General features: G+C 58.4%; 1 protein-coding gene across 3 annotated transcripts in view; it reads left to right on the top strand.

Moving 5' to 3' along the window:
- The window catches only part of PLCG1 (phospholipase C gamma 1), a 34,059-nt gene that overhangs the window by 1,233 nt on the left and 14,368 nt on the right, over positions 1 to 18,458 (top strand). For 2 of the 3 annotated variants that reach the window (XM_055545043.1, XM_055545044.1), the window contains exons 3-5: positions 17,728 to 17,880; positions 17,963 to 18,056; positions 18,200 to 18,247. In XM_055545043.1, coding sequence (XP_055401018.1) covers positions 17,728 to 17,880; positions 17,963 to 18,056; positions 18,200 to 18,247 — 295 coding nt within the window. Of the gene's footprint in view, positions 1 to 25; positions 7,872 to 17,727; positions 17,881 to 17,962; positions 18,057 to 18,199; positions 18,248 to 18,458 lie in introns of those variants that run through there. The other variant, XM_055545045.1, reaches the window with a different exon arrangement.

Below are 18,458 nucleotides of genomic sequence, written 5' to 3' on the forward strand. Positions count from 1 at the left end.
AGGAGCCGAGGCAGTGTCCTCCCCCCGGCAGCCGCGGAACCGGAGGCCAGACAGATGTACCGTTTTTCCAAAAAGATCAATCTGGTGCACCTCTGGGCCTCCCGGCCGGGCTCCTACTTACAAAGGAACCTTTGGGTTCCCCAAGTAGAATTTAGGCAGATGTTGGCGTAGGGCTGGTTTTGGAGCAGAACCGGGCCTACTCATCTCTCTCTTGGGGCCAGGGAGGAAGGTGGTCTTGTTTGATTTGGAAAAGCCTGAGAGGAGGCAGTGGATGTTTTTCCCGCCGCTTCTTTTGTCCTGAAGCTGAATTTTGGAGGTCTGTGTGCGTGGGCAGACTCCCAAAGCCAGGGCAGGGAAAGAGGCCAGGCTTCCCCTTGTCCTTTGGAAGCACATTCTCCAGAGCTTGGCCCCAGAAAGGCCAGCCTCGCTGCTGCGTGTCAGGTACTCTTCAAGAGGACGCAGCCAAATTTGGGTCCAGCCCTTAGTGTCCTGCGTCCTGTGGCTGGAGGGAGCCAGGAGCGGCTACTATTTCCTGCCTTTTTGCTGTCCCAGACCTGACCTTGGTTGCTTCTGCGAAAGAGAGAGTTGGGGGACTTTGAAAAACCCCAGATCCTTCAGAGAGAGATTCCATTGAGCACGCGCCTGTGCTGTGGCCGGATGGGCCCCCCAGCTCTGCCCTCCATTCTCCCACCTCCAAGTGTGAGATGATGTGTTTGTAACCCCAGGCTGTGGGTTGCTTCCTACAAGAACCCCCTCTACCCCCCGCCCCTGAGACTGGAGTTAGAGCCAAGCTCAGAATTAGGACTGTGTAGAGGAAGAGGGTTCAGAAAGTGACACCCCCAAGAGAAGGTCTTCCAGACCTTGGGTATGGCGTACCTGCATGTAGATGACTGAGGAGACGGGGAGGAAGGAAGGTCTTGTGGTGAGACAGCCATCCTCAGCCGCACACTCCAGATCTCACACAGCTGCTGAACTTCCACACGACAGCCGCCTTCCTCTGTGACCCGCCTCGGGCCCTGGCAGCCAGCGGGAGAAAATGTTAGATGATTTGAGAGGCTGGATTTCAGAGTAGAGGAAGGACAGATCCTGCAGAGGACTGGAGGGGCATCACCCCGGCATCAGACTCCAGGCATGGCCCTTCCGTGTGTCTGTGGATTCCCCGGGCTCTCCTGAATTGGTAGCGGCTTGCTGAGGTTCCCAGGTAGACTTCTGGCCAAGAGGCTGCGTTTCACACCGTGCACGGGACCAGCAGGCAGTTGAAGTGCAGCCCAGCGGTTGAAGGCGAGGTTGGGTTTGAAGCCCATATGTAATCGTTGTGTATCGCCCCCAGCCAGCTACTTCTCTGAGCCTTAGTGTCACCATCTGTGAAATGGGAGTAATGATATCTCCACCGAATGGGGTTATTTTAGGGGGTAAAGGAGAGGATTAATGTAAAACAACGTATGTGGGCTTCAAATCCAACCTTGCCTTCAACTGCTGTGCTCCTGGATACGTTCTAAATGTTTAATAAATGTAAGCTGTTATTCATGACAACAGTAATAGACTATGACTGCCCCTCTTGGACTGGGACTGTATGGCTGCACAAAAGGGTGAGGGAGCAGGAAGGGAGGAGCGCGGGGACCCAGCTCATTTCACTGAGATCACTACCCGGAAAAGGGAGGAAATGGTTTTGTTTTGCCCCGACCCAACTACTAGTCACCCCCCTACCACGTAGAGCAGGGTATGGAGTTGTCTTGAGGAGATTTGCACATCTATCTCGTGGGTGGGTGACTCTCTTGTTTGTAAGTTGGGGCCTGTACAGAAGGAACGGGTGTGGAGAGGCAAGGGGCTAGTCCAGCAGGTCTCACGTCTTGGGGGCTGGAGGCAGGAGTGCCAGGTACCTGATAACCCCGGCCCCTGCAGGTGGGTCTGTCAGAGGGGTGCAAATTCAGTGACCTCAGCTGGGATTTGAGAGGCCTGCCTGGAGCCTGGGCAGAGGAGGTAGAAGTGGCCATGGCCCATTGGTAAATTGGATCCCGGGATTGAAGGAGTCTGGGTGAGAAGCCTGGTGGACCCTGGTGTGCAGTTCAGGCCTTGCTGATGGAGCCTTCCACTGGAGCTGCCCCAGAGCCACCTGTTTGTGGGTGCACCTCATTGCTGGGTTCTGATCCCTGCAGCCGCCTCTGTAGGTTCTGAGGAAGTTTGGAGTGCCAGCAGGGCCCCTTGCCACCTGGCCTCTTGCCCAGGTGCCTCAGATGCCTGGCCTTTTCCTGCTGACCCTGCCAGGGTACCACACAGTGTCTGTAACCTGGCCAAAGAGAGAGACACTTGTGGGACTCTCAGGGTATCCGTGGCCCTGCAACGAGATGGGGTTCGGTGAAAGTTCACGGTGCTCATGGCGAGGACCTCGTTCTGGCCTGACTCCGTGCCCTCTCTCTTTATCCTCCTCTTGTGAAATGCGACCGGCAGGTGCTCACATCGCGTCGCGGGTGGGAGTTTGGTTTAAAAGGGGTGGGGTTGGTACTGGTTGTCACGGTGGTGTGACAGGAACCAGGTCGGTGTTTGGCTTTTTGTGTTACAGATACTGACATAAATGAGTACAAAGCAATTACAGACTTCCTGCTGAGTGCTACAGAGACTTGTCATCATGTTTTCTTGGCAGATCCGCTAAAGGGCCCCAGGGGGTGGTCTGGAGTGCCACCCCACTTTACAGACAAGGAAATGGAAATGCAGGGAGTGAACTGTGCTGCCACGTGACAGCCTCAGTGGGATCCAGCCCTCCCGGCAGGTGCTGGCCGGCCAATCCCAAGGGCACTCCACGCCCTGGGGTTGTGCTCTGAGTGGCCTCAGGCCCCAATCCTGGGGTCCGCATCGCTCCTCTGAAGAGAAACCTTCCTGTTCAGACTGTACCTGACGGACAGCCCCGGCCTTTCTCAGCTGTGGCTCCACACTTCTGGTGCCTTCTGGGTTGACATGTTCAGTCAGGGGTCACTGTGGGCACAGTGGCTCGGATGGTGACTCCATGGGAGGCCAGCACGTCAGGAATTGCAGCCCCGGGTTTTCGTCTTTGTTTCTGCAATCGATACCCTTTTAGACGCCAGGCCTCCTTAGGTGGTGAATCAAAATAGGCCCTTGCCTTCAGGGAGACTGAAGCAGACAATGGCAGCCGTGGTTCCTGCTGCCTTTGATGCCGGGGGTGGCAGGGTGGCAGAAGAAAGCAAACTCCCCAGACAAGGCGGTCAGGCTCGTAGGGGAGGTGACGCAGGGACCCGCAGTCTGAGGCCTGACCCCTGTGGCTGTCAGACCCTGGAGGAGACAGACCTCAGGGTCAGCCCTGAAGGCTGAGCCCGGGAAGGGCGGGCCTGTGTCGTCGGGGATTTTCCTCTGCTGCCGGGTCAGTCCCCGTGGGAGAAGGGCAAGAGCACGTGTCCGGATCCACAGCTCACCATCCTCGCCTGTGTGTTTCCTGTCTGACTATAGTTTTTCCAGGGGAAGTCAGAGCTCTCAGTGTTTCCTCAGCCCCCCCAGGCTTGCCCTGATGTGTGGGTTTCCAGGCCAGCCCGGCCAGGCCCCCTGTGCAGCTGGGGCTTTGTCTTCCCTGTGAACTTAGGGACGGGGTTTGCTGTGCCTGGGAGAGCTGAACACACCACGCCAGGGGCCCCCAGCACCTCCAGCTTCTCCCCTGTGTGTGCGCCGGGGCCTGCACATACGTACACAAACGCACAGGCTGGAGTCATCAATTAGAGAGCTTGGCCTCTGGCTTGTTTTGGGTCGCCCCTTGGAATGAGGGGCATTTGCTTGCTCAGTAGATATTGTGTGAACACCTCCTGTTTGCCCAGAGCTAGGCACTGAGAGTTCAAACTATAAACAAGACCTGGACTGGGCTGTTGAGGAACAACTCTTGGAAGAGGCAGGTGTGGGGACGTGTAATTAGAACCCCGCGTGTTCCATACCATAATAAAGGTCAATGCCCAGAGCTTCTTGTGTGCAGAGGAATGAGCTCTGCCCAGCAAGCTGAGGGTCTAGAGGAGAGAGCCAGGAGGGGAGGTGGCTGGTGCACGGGCCTGAGTGGTTGAGGACCTTGCCTGTGCCCTGGGTGAGGCCCCAAGGACCACTGCACAGGGTGGGTTGGGGGCAGCATAGGGAGGGCCATGGCGTGCCAAGCCTTGTGGGTTGTGCTCTGTCCTGTAGCAGAGCTGCCACCAGAGGCTGAAGCGGGATGTCTGGGAGAGGTTGAGGAGGGGGCCTGGGAGCCACTGCGGGAGAGAGCCAATGAGTACGGCATGCCTTGTCTCCTAGCAGGCGGGCGGATGAGCGGTGATGGAGGCGTGGGGTGGTGGCAGGAGGCAGGAGGCAGAGGAGCTGTAGTGGCTGAGCACCGGTGCTCTGAGCGCTCAAACTGCCTGGGTTAAAATCTTCCTGTGCAGCTCACTTGCTCTGTGACCTTGAGCATGTGACTTTCTCTCTCATCTCTAAAAGAGGGATAGTAACAAACGCATTTTTCTCGTAAGGGTTTTGTGAGGATTCCGTGAGAACGTGTAAGGTGCTTGGCATCGAGTGGAGCGTGTAAGTGCTTCACATGTGGGAACCCTGACGAGGAGGAAGGGGAAGATTAAGTGGCCCAGAAGGACCCGTTAGTGGAAGGGAACAAATGTACATGTGGTATTGAGGGGGCTGGCTGCCATGTACTTCGATGTGGGGACCAGGAGGCCACTTAGCCCCTATTTCTTGTCATCAGGGCTCTTTCCCGCCCCGGACTTTTGCAGGGTGTCAGGGCAGCTGACTAGGAGCAGCTGCTTCGGTATCACATGAACATATCAGATTAGTCTGTTTCTAAGAACTTCGCCCTGAGAAATGGTATCTGAGTCCATTTTGGGGAGACCCCTGACTTCCAGGAAAGGCTTTTACGGCGGCACCTCATTGTGCTAGGGCCTGTTTTTGCCTCTCCTTTCACTATCCATGTTGGTCTCTATTAACTCATGGTGTTTCTTCCTACTCTGCCCTTTTCTCTGATGTGGCTTCAGAGAGGTCAGTGAGGGCTAGCGCTGGAGGGACGAGTTGAGACCTGCTATAGCAAAGGCCCAATACTAGAGGACAGGAGACTCCCCCCACTGCCAGCCTGCTCTGAGAACTGCAGAAGCCAGTGGGGACTTTGAGGGGAGTCCCAGGAGAGGTGGGGCAGAGAGTGCTCAAGCTTCCCCAGGGGGAAACCTTTGAAAGCAGCCTGATAACAGGTGAGAAGACTCCAGGCCAAGTCCAGGGTGAGGAGTGGTCCCCAGCAGCTGGGGCCAGAATCAGTCAGATTTGGGTGAGAGTCTCAGCCCTTCTGTGCCTTTGGATACCAGGCACCTGAAACTGATCTTCAGCTTTCAAAGTCATTTCCCCCTCACAGAGCCACCTGTCAACAGTGGTCAGGTGGGGTCCGTCTGAGAGTGAGAGGTGGCACCTGAGCGTGCTCAGTACAGCATGGGGCCCTTGTGGGTGCTTAGCAGCTCTTGGTTTCCCTTGCCTTCACCGTAGCTAACCACAGAGCTCCAGTTCTTCCCACCACCACGCTGGCCTCAAGGCTTCTCCGACAGCCAGGGGCTGGAAGTCTGTTTCTTACTTCTTTGTTCCCTCCCTGAGTCTGTTCACAGAGGTCACGGGCAGGAGAAAAATTGGGTCTTTGAGTAGTGCATTGGTTCATGGAGCATTTTCTCATCCATGAGGTGTTAGAACTCCACCACAGCTCCCGCAGAGAGGCAGGGATGCCAGGCTCCCCCTTACAGAGGAGGAACCCGAGGCCCCAAGGTGAAGGTCACCCAGCGAGTTTATGGTGTGCTGAGACCAGGGCTGGAATTCCTGATTCCCTTTGTAGTGTTCAGTTGATCCCTCCACTCTGGGGCAGGTGACAGGTGGGTGTTGTAGAAGAACAGGGTTTTTATTTACCTGGACAGGGCTGTCTGATCTCTCCTCCGCCCCCTGGCCACATGCGCTGTTTGGCCAGCCTGGGCTTCGGTCTGGAACACTGGAGTCAGTGGTTCCCTTGAGAGACTCAGGCTCCCTCTGCAGTCCCCCCATCGAGACGCGGTCCTCTCTGCTGTGTGTGTGTTGGGTAACCAGAGACCTGTGCTCTGACTTGCTCTCCCTGGGTTATGATGACAGCCTCCCTGAGCCCCTGCTGGGGAAGCGGGAGCCTGGGGCTTCGTGCTCAAGGTGCTCTGAGAAGGGCCTTTGCGGGACCCAACAACAAGCTGAAGCGTGTGCCCTCGTCCGCGGGTTCCTGTGTTCATCCCACATTGAGCGTGGTCTTCGTTCCCATGTTCGGAGTACACCGAGCCGGACGTGGTCGCTCCCACCTCTGACCTGTTCACTGAGGCCGTATCTCCAGCGTTGTGTGCTTTCTGTGTCACCATAGCTACTCTTTCCTTTAAAAAAAAAAAAGGGCCCGAAAACAGCTTTCTTGGGCCCCTGCGGCACATGAGCAGGTGAGACGCCGCTTGTGCCGCCCTGACTGGACGCTGGTGTTCACTGATGTGCCAGGTGCCGTGGAGGCTGACGGTAAACATAGGGGATGAGGCTCTCACGGGCAGAAAGGAAAAATGACAGTGAGGTCTGGGCGCTGAGAGAGACGCAGGCCGGGGCAGCTCCGTGGGTCTGCAGGGGCGGGGTGTGCCGTGTTCCTCCCCGTGGCTGACAGTGGCCGGGGCCTGGCTCTCCCCTGTGTAGGTCATGTGTGCCACTGTTTGTGCAGAGGGTTCTCAGTGGCGCCGGGTTGGCCCCCGGATGCAAAGCCGGAACACCCCGGGCACATGAGGCCCGAGGGGTTTTGGAGAAGGAGGCCGGGGGGAGTTAACTCCTGACACCTGGGCACGGGGTACAGGAAGGGTGGCCCCACGGTTGTGGCAGGTAGATTGCAGCCCGTGGGGGTCAAGAGGCGGCATGCTCTGGGGTCTCGGAAACAGGGAACTTGGTGTTCCGGCTCCGAGGCATTGCAGCTGTGCCCTCGCCTGATTGTATCTCCTCCTTCACCCCAACACACGTGCCCCTGCTCGCGCCGCCACAGCTTCCTGCCGTCAGCCCAGGGTTTTAGGGCCGCCCTTCACGGCTTAGTGTGCTGGGTCTCCAGAGGGAGTGGGCCTGAGGCTGCCTAGAGACTGTGCCCTTGGCCCCGGAGGGGAGGAAGGACGTGGGAGGGGACCAGGCCATGCGGATGCTGCAGGTGGTCGCTCTGGGGGAGGCCGAGGCCTCGGGGGTGTGGCTCAGAGTCCCCACTTGCATTCTTGCCTCCGCTGTAGATGGCCTCCCTCTCCTCGTGCAAACAGTGCCTTTTGAGGCGGCGCTTGGCTCACCTTTGAGAGGCTGCAGTGGCTGAGTGCCCAGCACAAGTCCTAGCTCTCCTCCCCGCACCTCGTCACCCCCTAGGAACTTGGCTGTCCTGGGGGACGCAGGGAGGGCTCCTTTTTATAGCCCACATGTAGGCTTTGTATATAGGCTCTGCGCTTCCTTCCGGGCCCTTCCTGGTGTTGGCCGGTGGCCCTGGCTTCAGCAAGACTCAGGATGCAGAGTGAATGGGGCAAAGCTTTCTCCTGCAGGACTGGCATCTCCCTTGCCGAGCCAGGCGTGGCACCGAGCAGCCTGGGGTTAGGAGGCAAGGAAAGGAGGTGACCCAGTCCTTGATCCTGGGAAGCTTGCAGTCTGGAACGTGCGGAAAACCATGAGAGCCCCGGGCCGGCAGGAGACTGTTGTGCCGAGTGCTGTCGGCTGAGCCTGGGGCTCCAGACAGCATCAGCCTGCCCTTGTGGGTCGCTTCCCCTGCTGGCTGGCAGGCTGGCGTTGGCTGGAGGGTCACAAGGCGTGGGCTCAGTGAGGAGCGGCGGTCTGACCGAAGCGGCGGACAGCCGACCAGACTGGTAAGGGCTTGGGCCTGGGAACGTTTGACCACTTGTTTGTGTGAGATCTAATTCTAACTCAGCAGGGGCGGGCTGTGCATGTTGAGGTTGGCTTCCTGTTTTCCTGGACACCTGGGGATATGGCTGAGCTGAAATGTCCTGAGGGAAGTGGTGCTTTAAGAGGTGGCCCCCCCCCACCCACCCCCGGCCCCGCCTGCCCAGTTCACGGTGTCCTTGGTGTGGCCTTGCCCGTGGGGGGAGAAGGGCATTGACCATCCCGGGCCTCTGGCTGTGGGGGTGTGGTGGGTGAATTCTAACGCCGTGGGATGAGTGACTTCAGCCTCAGGCCTGGAGAGTGTGGGCCCGGGTTCCTGAGTGACTAACCAACCCTAGGAAGGAGGGGAGGGGCTGGGCACAGGTCCCAAAGGCTTCTTCTCCACCTACTCCAGGGCAGGAGATCATTTGGGAGGTTGGGGAGCGGCAGGGGCTTTCGAGACCCTCTGTGGGGCTGTGCAGACCACGTGCCCCATTTGTCATCCAGCTGTTAGGTGGTAGCTCTCCTGTGCCAACCCTAACACAGTAAGAGGGTAACACGCCTGTGTTCGCTCATCAGCTCCCAGCTGGGACTGTGGCCCTTCTTGGGAGCTCTGAGCATGTCCACGATGGAGGTTAGAACAGATTGCATAGGTCGCTTTCTCAGGGGTCACTCGGGCCTGTTGAGGCCAGCGGTGAAATAGAGGGAGGGTCCCTCCAGTGGGAACCCCTGATGCCAGGCTTGTCCCTGATGGTGTCTGGGTCCCCGGCCCGAGGACTGGCCCCTGCTGGAAGGGTGAGGCGCTACAGCCCAGGGCAGGAGGCTGGGAGGCAGCTGTCTGTGCTGAGGAGGTGAGGCGGGAGCTGTCTTAAGAGGGTGGAAGTAAGGAATTAAAACCAGGAAGGGGAGGTCCCAGGGTACCCACCCCTCTCAGCAGGGGGGTTGATTTTGAATAATCTGAGCGGGGCTTTCCGCTCACCTTGGAGTGGGCAGTGTCCTGTGTGGTGTGACCTTGTGGGGCCTTGGTTCCCCCAGAAGCAAAGGGAGGACAGGCGAGTGGCAGGGCTTGGGCTGCTGTGGCCCAGAGGGAGCAGCCCGATCCTGAGGCGAGGCCAGGCCAGCGGGTCTGAACTGGGAGAGCGGGCCAGTGGGCAGAGGAGGGCGTCGGAGGGAGCAGACCTGTGACGTAATGACCCTTTCCATTGTTCAGAGTGTCTCTCCAACCGAGACATTCAAGGTTGACCTTGTTAGGGATTTAAGGGCTGGCCCCACATCCCCCCCACCCCACCCCCCGCCATGGAGAGAAGGGCCCGTGCTGGCAGTAATACAGAAACCAGAAAGGCGGGGAAGCAGCACGGGTCAGTGAGCTTCAGGGGGAAAGGCCTCCGCCATTCCCCGCCCCCACCGTAGCCCCTTTTTAGCCCCCAGCCAGAGGCCCCTGTTGCTTCCTTTTGGGGTGGGGGACAGGCCCCAGGTTTTTTCTTTCTTCTCCTAATGCAGTCCATTCCCTGCTAGGCACTGGGGCATTTGGTTCACGGCGTCAAGGACCTTATGCTCCAATAGAGAAGGTAGTCAAAGAGCCTTAAAATACACATGGTTCTCACTCATCTAGGTCCTTGGTAAACGTGGTCGTTAATATAAATAACGCCAGTAGGGCTTGTTCAAGGATTAGATTCGAGAGTGGTGAGAGTGTACAGAGTCTAGTTTAGGCACTTCTTTGGAGGTGAAGCTGTTAACTGGCAAGAGGTGTGGCAGGAGGCCTGGTTTTGGTGAGGGCTTGACTTTGAGGTACCTGCTTCCCAGGTGGTACTAGTGGTAAAGAGTCCACCTGCAAAGCAGGAGACACAGGAGATGTGGGTTCGATCCCTGGGTCAGGAAGATCTCCTGGAAAAGGAAATGGCAATCCACTCCAGTATTCTTGCCTGAAGAATCCCATGGACAGATAGCCCATGGGGTCACAGAGTCGGACACGGCAGAGCGACTGAATACACACACCTGTGACTTTGAGGTGAACGGGCAGAGAAGGCAAGTAGGCAGTTGGCTTGAAGGGTCTGAAAGCTTACAGTCGGACTAGAGTAGGGCTGTGTCTGTGAGTTGTCTGTCATTGGTAGTGAAAGCCATGGGCCTGCGTGACGCTGACTGGGGAGCAGGTGGAGCTTCGGGAGAGGAAATGCCCTTGGCCTGGGCCTTGACGAAGGCCAGTGTGTCCTGGGTATAGTCGTGGAGCCCAAGGAGCAGGAAATCAGAAGTCAAGAACAGAAGTTCAGCAGGAGAGAGGGTGTGGTCAGCCGTGTTGATTGCTCTGAGGGTCAGGAAAGGGGAGACTGGGCAAGTGACTTACACCCAGGACAGTACCCTGTTTCTCCAGGTGGTCTGAATAGACAGTGAGAAGCATTTCATTGGGTCTCCTGAGATCCTGGACACATTCTATACCTGGCTCTGCTGGGCCCTCAGCTTCTTTCCTGTAGTTGGGAGCCTGGCAGACACAGGCCATCTAGAAAGAACTTGGTCAGCATCAGCCTGTAGAGGAGACAGAGGTCAGCACGCATGGGGCTGCCTGGGGAGTCCTGTGGGCCTGGGCAGAAAAGTTGAGGCAAGCCCCTGCTGCACTTGCCCTGCTGTGACATTGCTGGCCAGCCTTCCCTCCCCTCTCATCCACCAAACTCTGAATGTCCTTTTCCCCAAATATGCGATGCCTTGGCTTTCGTGATCCCGTGCTGGAGCACCTGGTCGGGCCAGTCCTCCCAACCTGCCTTCTGTGGACAGAGTGGTCCAAGACTCCCGAGTCCAGCTGCTCACTTTCTCTGGCTCCCGGCGCCACTGACACCTCCCTGTTCCACCCTTTGTAGGCCCTCCTAGTTATCTGCTTCCCCATCTGTTTCCTCCACTGGGCAGGGGCTTTCTGACTTTCTCAGGGCCAGGAACTCCAGTGCTTTATTGATCTCTGTTTACCCAGGACCCACCCTGGGGCCTGACCTGGAGTTGGTGGAGGTTTGGTGCATGTTTGATCTGGGTGATGGAGTGAGAGAATAAGCCTGGTAGATAGCTGCTCATCTCTCTCCTGGCTTTGAGTTCCCTGGGTGGGGCCCCTTGCCCTTCCTTCCTTTGGGGCCCAGGCATGCTGTTCCCACCTCTTAAGATGAGTGGGATTCATCTCGCATCCTAGGGAAGAGGGCTGCCTGCCTGGATAGTATGAGGGCCTGCTGGGGCTGCCCTGCTTCTCCTCTGCAATCCCAGTGTCGGGGTGGCTGCTGCTGGGTGAGGGTCCCCATTCTGCTGTGAACTACCACGTGACTGTGACAAGACCCCTGGGAGCCTCCCGTTTCCTCGTTGCTCCAAAGAGGAGATTCACCTAGAATCTAGACTACAGGCATTTCACAAACTGGCAAGGATTCTTTACAGCCGTGACTGAAGCAGTTGCATGGAGGAGGGCAGGGTCCCATGTAGGAGGGTCCGCAGACCCCCATCCAGCTGTCTGAACGGTCTTTTCCTGCTCTTCTCTGTCAAGTGTCTGGGGAAGGGTAATGGACAAAACCTTGCTAGGAGCAGATGCCGAGCCCTGCCTGGGGTGGACCTTGCACGCCAGGGTTCCACTGGGGCTTTCCTGTTGTGTCCTGAGAGGGGTCTAGTCCTCTCTCCCCTGCTGTCTGGTCTGAAGGTGCTGCTGTACCAGAAAGGAAAGCGGATAAAGCCCAGCCACACCTTCCCTTTGCTGCCTGACCTGTGACCATGGGTCTCCGAGTCTGGATCCTCGTCCTCTGTGAAATAGAGGCTGAGAGCTACCCACCCCTCACTCTCGCCTTTCTTCCTGGGAGCTGCTCCTGACTTCTGCTGGAAAAGCAGGGGTGGGGTCAGGGGCAGGGTGAGGACCCTCACTCCTGGTCCTCAGGCAGTAGGCAGCCAATGTGGAAATTGCTGGCTGTCTCAGGCCCAGCAGATTCCTGTCCCGCCTGTGCCCTGGTTGTCTTGTCTTCTGTTTGGCCACCTCGGTCCTTCTCCTGAGCCATGAAGCTCTGTCAGAGCTGTACACGGCTGGCTGTTCCAGGCACCCTGGGGTGCAGAGCCCCTTTGTCGCTGGCTCCCTGGGGTGGGCAGCAGAGGTGCCGGCTGGAAATCAGCTGGCTGGCAGGGCGCTTCCCTTTCGTCCTCTGGGGAGCAGAGCTCAACTCCATTTGTGCCCCCGGGGTCCCGGTGTGTTGTTCTTTGGAGGGGGGTGCAGGAGGCCGCTGACTTGGGGGGTGGGGGCTGGGAACAACCCGGCCATGTATGTGGAGAAGGCGTGAGCGATGACAGGTCATTTCTGGGAAGATCTGTGCAACTCTCCTGGCGCCTGGGACCCGCGCTTTTCAATCTCCTGGTGGCCTTGGCATAGAGCCAAGCAAGGCATGGTGCTGAGGGAGCCCTGCCTGTTCTCTCTTGTTTTCCCCGAAGCACCATTAGCTTCCCAGGGTTCCCACCGCAGGAACCTTTGTACAGGAACCTCCCAGTGTTTGCAGATTGCTCTGGCCCCCAGGGGCAGTGTCCTACCCCTACTGTGGCTGTTCTTTCTCCTGTCTGCATGGTCACCTCACTGACCACTGCGCTTGCATATTTGTTGCAGCACCTCAGCCTTCATTACCCTACTGCACCACCTCTTCCAGGAAGTCATCCCTGATACCATCTTTGAGCATCTGTGGCCTCTTAGATAATTAGTTCTGGTGTCTAACTCTCGTGTTCATTCCCACTTCTAAGCACCCGGTCAGCATGTTGAGGCCTCCTCAGGGACCTGGGAATAGGCAAGTGTGGTTTTTTCCTTGTGAAACTCACAGATCAATGACCTTGACACCAAGGAGGCACCAGTGTGACCAGAATAGGGAGTACCAAATATGCCGCTGGACCAGGCACAACGGAGACTTAGGTGACAAGGTGGGCCTGGCACGTGCAGGGGCTCAGAGGTCAGAGGCGTGCTTGGAGCTTAGGCGGGATGGGGGTCTCTGGGTCACGTGACCTTGACCTGACTCGGGCCCTGTTGAGGGGTGCTGCTGGGCGTTGCACACCTTCCTCAGGTGCCTTTGGGGCTGAGCATCCACATCCCACAGGCAGGGGCAGTGCCAATCCCAGGGGGAGGGACCTGTCCCGGTAATACTCACCTCTGTCAAGTTTTCTAAATTAAAATCTTTCATGTTTATCATGACTTTGTTATTTTAAGTCGTAGAATGTATTCGCATGCATTTTTGAAAATTGGTATTATTTACTCATTGGCCGTGCTGGGTCTTCGTTGCCGCTCGGGCTTTCTCTAGTTGTGATGAGCAGTGGTTTCTCCAGGTGCAGAGTGCGCGGGCTTGTTGCTCCATGCCATATCTTCCCAGCCCAGCAATTGAACCGGTGTCCTCTGCGTTGGCAGGCAGCTTCTTAACCACTTGACCACCAGGGCAGTCCTACATGCATTTTTTATGCAGTTAGTTTCTTTTGCAGTTTCTACCAATTTACTTATGTACTTTTCAAAGGGAAAATGCTCTTAAGAGAAATATTTCAGCGAATGCATCTTTCATGTCCAGAAATTTCCGTTTTTGTTCTGTGGTGGTGGTTTTCTTGACCAGATCTTCATCATTTGGGGTTTAGTTTTTAGCATGTCCTCATGTCCCTTTCTAGCAAACTCGTCTTCCTGTTTGTGTAGTTCTCTGTCTGCATGTGAAGGGTTTATGGCAGGCCCACCCCTCACTGAGGCCTTCAGTTTATCCCCAAGCCACCCAAGAAGAGACAGACTTGCTTGAGGCCTGAGCTGTATGCTTGGAAACAGGATTTGAAACTTGGCCTTTGTGATTTCAGACCTGTTAGTATCCTGTTCTGGTCCCTCACTATGTGTACAGTGGGGGTGGTGTGGGGCTGTGGCTGCACCGGGCTGGGTAAGCGTTCTCTGGCTTAGAACATGTGCCCAGATGTGAACTCGGAGGCTCCACGAGTCCCCGTCTTCCCTCACGGTGCCCCATCCCTGTGAGACCACATTCGGGGCTGGGGAAATGGCTGTTGGATTCTGTTCCTTGGGCCCAGGCAGTGGTGGGCCAGCTTCACCCTGCCCAGGTTTGGGTTCACCCCCAGGAAAGTGCTGGCGGTGGCCGCCATTGTCTCCCCTGCCGCTGACTCACGTGGGCCCCATGTTGGTGACTCTAGGTGCACAGGAGGGGCCGTCAGACTTTCCGGGACTGGTGACTCCTGGCAGGGCCCTTGTGCAACCTTGTGAGGTGGGAGGACTCCCCAGTTTACCGATGAGGAAACTGAGGCCAGAAGAGCGTCGGACTGCCTGGGGCCACACAGCTCGAGTGCAAGCCCTATGTGGTTCTCCTCTGCTGGGCCCGGGCAGCCTTCAGAGAGGGTGGTCAGAGCAGGCTCACTGAAGGAGTCGGGGGAGGTGGCCTGGCATGTGAGGCCAGTCCTTGGCCTGGGCGGTCCCCTATTAGCCCAGAGCCTCTTGAGGAGGGCTGCTCTTATTTCTTCATGAGAGTTTGTGGGCGGTTAAATGCCAGAGACCGAGCCCCCCTCTCTGCCCAGGCAGCTAATCTTGTCACTGTCTACCACGGCCTTGCTTGGAATGGTGAGGCCCACGCTGTTCCTGAAGCCTGGGAGCCTCTGCGTGGGCCTTGGACACCTGGTCCCCAGAGGAGCGAGCTCGCCGTCGTGGCTTCTGACCAGCTGAGGTGGCTGGGTTGCGCCGGTGCAGCTCCAGGCCCTTCTCGGGGGTGGGCGAGCTTGGGGGTGGGCCTTCGTGACAAACGAAAGCCGCGCTCTCACCTACTGGACGCCAGCCCAGCCTGGCTTCAGAAGGCCCTGGGTGTGGGAGCCTGCCCTTGTCCTCAGAGAGTCCCCATCTCCAGCCTGGCCAGGACCTCCCGGTGCGGCCAGCCTCTCTTCTCCCCACGTCCCTTGAATGTTGTTTTCTGAGGTTGTGTGAGGGGATGAGTGCTGGGTCCTGGGTCTCCTGCCCCCCAAACTGCCCTCCCTGCCCCCAGCTCCCAAGTCCTGGGAGGGTCTCTCTTCCTGCCGTCCTGTCCCGCTTCACGTCTTACCCAGACTGTGTCAGGGGGGCTTCTATCCCCTCCCTGAAACTAGGGCAGAGACCATGCATGTCCCAGGGAGTCACACCACCCACCACCCACCCCCGGGCTTGGTGGCCATCCCTGGCTCTCAGGAAGAGGACCCTGCTGTATTTATTCTGGGAGGCACAGGGCAGGGGTGAGGCAGAGGGTGGGGGTGGGGGTGGGGGGTGAGGCCAGAGGTCGCACAGGACGCAGCTTTTAAGAACCTGGTAGAGCCTCTCCCCCGTGTCTCGTCCTTCCAGCCTGCAGTTGGCTCGATGGCCTTGAAGGGCATCGGGCCCAGGCCGACAGCTCCAGTGAGGGCGAGTGCAGGGTGTGGGCAGCAGGAGCCTGGGAGACGCGGGCGCCTGGACTGGGGCTGCGCTCTGCCCGCCTGGTCCCGTCTCGGGTGGGAGCCTCCTCTGCTGCCAGTCTGTCACAGTGGATGTATCCCGGAGCATGGGGCAGGCCGCAGGGTCACCCAGGACCCGCTGGCAATGTGTCATGTGGGGGCACCGCGGCAGCTACCCGGCCGCAGGCTCTGTGGTTGCTTGCTGGGCTGGCTGCTGCTAGCTAGCCTACGTCGTAGGCTGACTGCCTCTAGTGACTGGTGGGCAGCTGCACAGAGGGTCCAGGCTGTGGGCCGCGAGGCCTTGTGGGCCTGTGTGCCTGTGTGTGAGGCTGTGTGCCTGTGTGAGGTGTGGGGGGCATGACAGCAGCCCTGCACCGGAAAGGCACGCTGGTTTCTGTTTCAAAGGGCAGGGTTTGTGGTTGTTCTGTAGTTTCTGATCTGGGCATTTCCCATGTTCAGCTCCTCCTCCCATCCTGGGAACCCTGTCTCCTCAGGCTGGGTCTCTGACTCAGTCTCCCTCCCTGCCCCCTGTTTTCACCTGAGCATAACTCTTTAAGAACTCCACCCCTCCCCCTGTTGGGGTGCCTGCTTTTCCCTTGTTTGTTCAGTCGTTCAGCAAGCTCTGGATGGCCTTGCCGGCCCTGGGAAAGATGAAGAACACACATAAGCGCCCTTAGCGGTTACTGCAGGGGGTGTTTCCAGATTGGATCTCTGGTGGCAGAGAATGGAGTCTGGGAGGTAGACCGTCCCTGGCTGGGGACCAAGGTGAAGTGATAGACGGGAAACAGGACTGTTCTTGGCCTCAGTCCAGCTGGGTTGGGATGGAGCAGGGAAGATGGGCGAGCAGTAGGTCACTGAGCCCCATCACAAAGTCCCTGAAGGCCGAAGAAGGAGTGGGTTCTCCCTTCTGAGCCACCTCTGGAGGATCAGAACAATGTCTTACACAAATTCAGGGGCTCGGGGAGGACAGCTGGGTGGTGAGAACTCGAGGGCCGGCAGGAAAGCAGGGGCTTCCAGCTGGAGGACCAGGCCCTGGGGTTGCTGAGGGCATGGAGTAGGGTTTGGACCAGCAGTGCTTTGGCGGGGGGGTGCTGGGCATGGGCCAGAGTGAGGGCGCTGTCTGAGGTGAAGGGATAGATGGGGCACGGCTGTGGCTAGAGGGACTGGGCCTCTCAGAACTTTCCAGCCAGGGTGGTGTGTGCTTGGGCCGGGAGGGCTCGTTGGGGAAGTGGGCCCGGCCGCGTGCTGGCAACGCTCCTGGCTCCAGGTGTTCCGGGCCAGTCTGGGTCGAGAGCATCTGAAGAGGCTCCGGAGCCAAGGGAGCGCGCAGTCATTTCTGGCGGCTACGCCAGGCTTCCCTCTTTTGACCTCCCTGAATCTGTGTCTTCATCTGGCCTGGAAAGTCTGTCCTCCGTGTAGGGTCCTAGCCTGGGGACTGTGCAGCTGTGCCCTCTCCAGGCCTGGGGTTACCGCCTGTGTGCCCACTCCAACTGCAGACCCCCAAGACCCATCAGGGAGCTGGAGGGGGGCTTGAGTCAGTGCCAACCACGTGCCGCCTACAGGGCTGGGCACTCCAGCAACCCCTCCCAGTGCCGCCATCCGTCACCTGCCTTCACGGGGACACAGAAGGGTCAGAGTGGTTGTCCCTCTGCTGAGGTCACACAGCTAAGGTGAGCTGGAGCTGGGAGTCTAGTCCTGGCAGGCCCACCCCCAAGTCCACGCAGGTTTCCTCTACCACCCTGCCTTCTGGAGGAATTCAGTCAAGCTCTTTGCTCTAAAGATGGTAAAACCCAGATGGAGAGAAGTTAAATGAGTCACTCGGCGTGGTCTGAGTTAGCTGAGGCGGTTTGTCTGCTGCTCCGACCTGGTGCTTCCCTGGACTGAGCTGGGTGGCCAGGGTGGGAGCTGTCTGTGGGCAGCCCTGCTCTTGCTGGGACTTGTTCGGGGATGTCTGGGATGGGGCTCGTTGGGGTTGCACCAGGTCTGTTGGCCCAGTGCCTGCTCCCCGCCTTGGACTCTGAGACCCATTTGGGCCTGCCCCTCCCCAGCCCGAACCTTGGGACTTCATGATTCAGTTGGTGCACTTTTGTGTCAGGAAATGGTCCTCACAGACTTGTGACCGCGGGTCCCCATTTCTTGTTCTCGAGTCTGGCTTTCTCCAAGTCAGAGTGACCCACCTGTGTTGTCAGGGAGGCAGTGTGCACAGCACAGAGCTCCCTGTTCCCCCAGACCCCCAGCTTTTAGCAGAGCCCTGCCTGTAGACTCAGCGCAGCTCTCTTCCCTCCCACAGTGGGCCTGAGTGGTCTTCAGTGCCCCTGAGGGGCCGTCTCTTTCGGTGTTCTTCTCTGAAGAGAGTGTGGGAACGAGCAGGGAGCCCAGGCAGCCCTGCTTACCTTGGGAGGCCTGAGCCTGACCTTGGCCTCTCCCCTGCCCTCCCAGTTGACATTCGCGAAATCAAGGAGATCCGCCCAGGGAAGACCTCACGGGACTTTGATCGCTACCAAGAGGATCCTGCTTTTCGACCGGACCAGTCCCACTGCTTCGTCATCCTGTATGGAATGGAATTCCGCCTGAAGACCCTGAGTCTCCAAGGTGGAGCTGAGGGGCTGGAGGAGGTGGGAGGTTGGGGGACGCAGCCCAGCTCCAGGCTCAGCTCTTTACCCCCTGCTCACAGCCACGTCTGAGGACGAAGTGAACATGTGGATCAAGGGCCTGACTTGGCTGATGGAGGACACATTGCAGGCGGCCACACCCCTGCAGATTGAGAGGTGAGAACCCGCTCCTGACCGGTGAGGTCAGGGCGCCGGGCCCTCGGGAGCAGGGCAGGGACTCCCGGGCCTCTGCACCCGAGCCTGCCTGCCGGTCTCCTTCCCAGGCCTGGCCTCACTTCAGGCTCCTTCTCTCCCACCAGGTGGCTGCGGAAGCAGTTCTACTCAGTGGACCGGAACCGTGAGGACCGGTGGGTGCTGAGCTGGGGCCCTGTCCCGGCAGGGTGGGTTGGGGCGACCAGAACAGTGGCCCCACTTCGAGAACCGGAGGATCTGCCTCATGCGCGGCCAGGGCTGGGCAGGCCTCTGGTACAGGCACTTCCTGCAGTCAGCTGTCCGAGGGCCTGTGCCAGCTGGTGGGGAGGCCAGCGACGATCAGCCAAGTGCACTGCTGCTGTGGGA

This window comes from Bubalus kerabau, chromosome 13, assembly GCF_029407905.1.
Source record: "Bubalus kerabau isolate K-KA32 ecotype Philippines breed swamp buffalo chromosome 13, PCC_UOA_SB_1v2, whole genome shotgun sequence".
Lineage (NCBI taxonomy): Eukaryota > Metazoa > Chordata > Mammalia > Artiodactyla > Bovidae > Bubalus > Bubalus kerabau.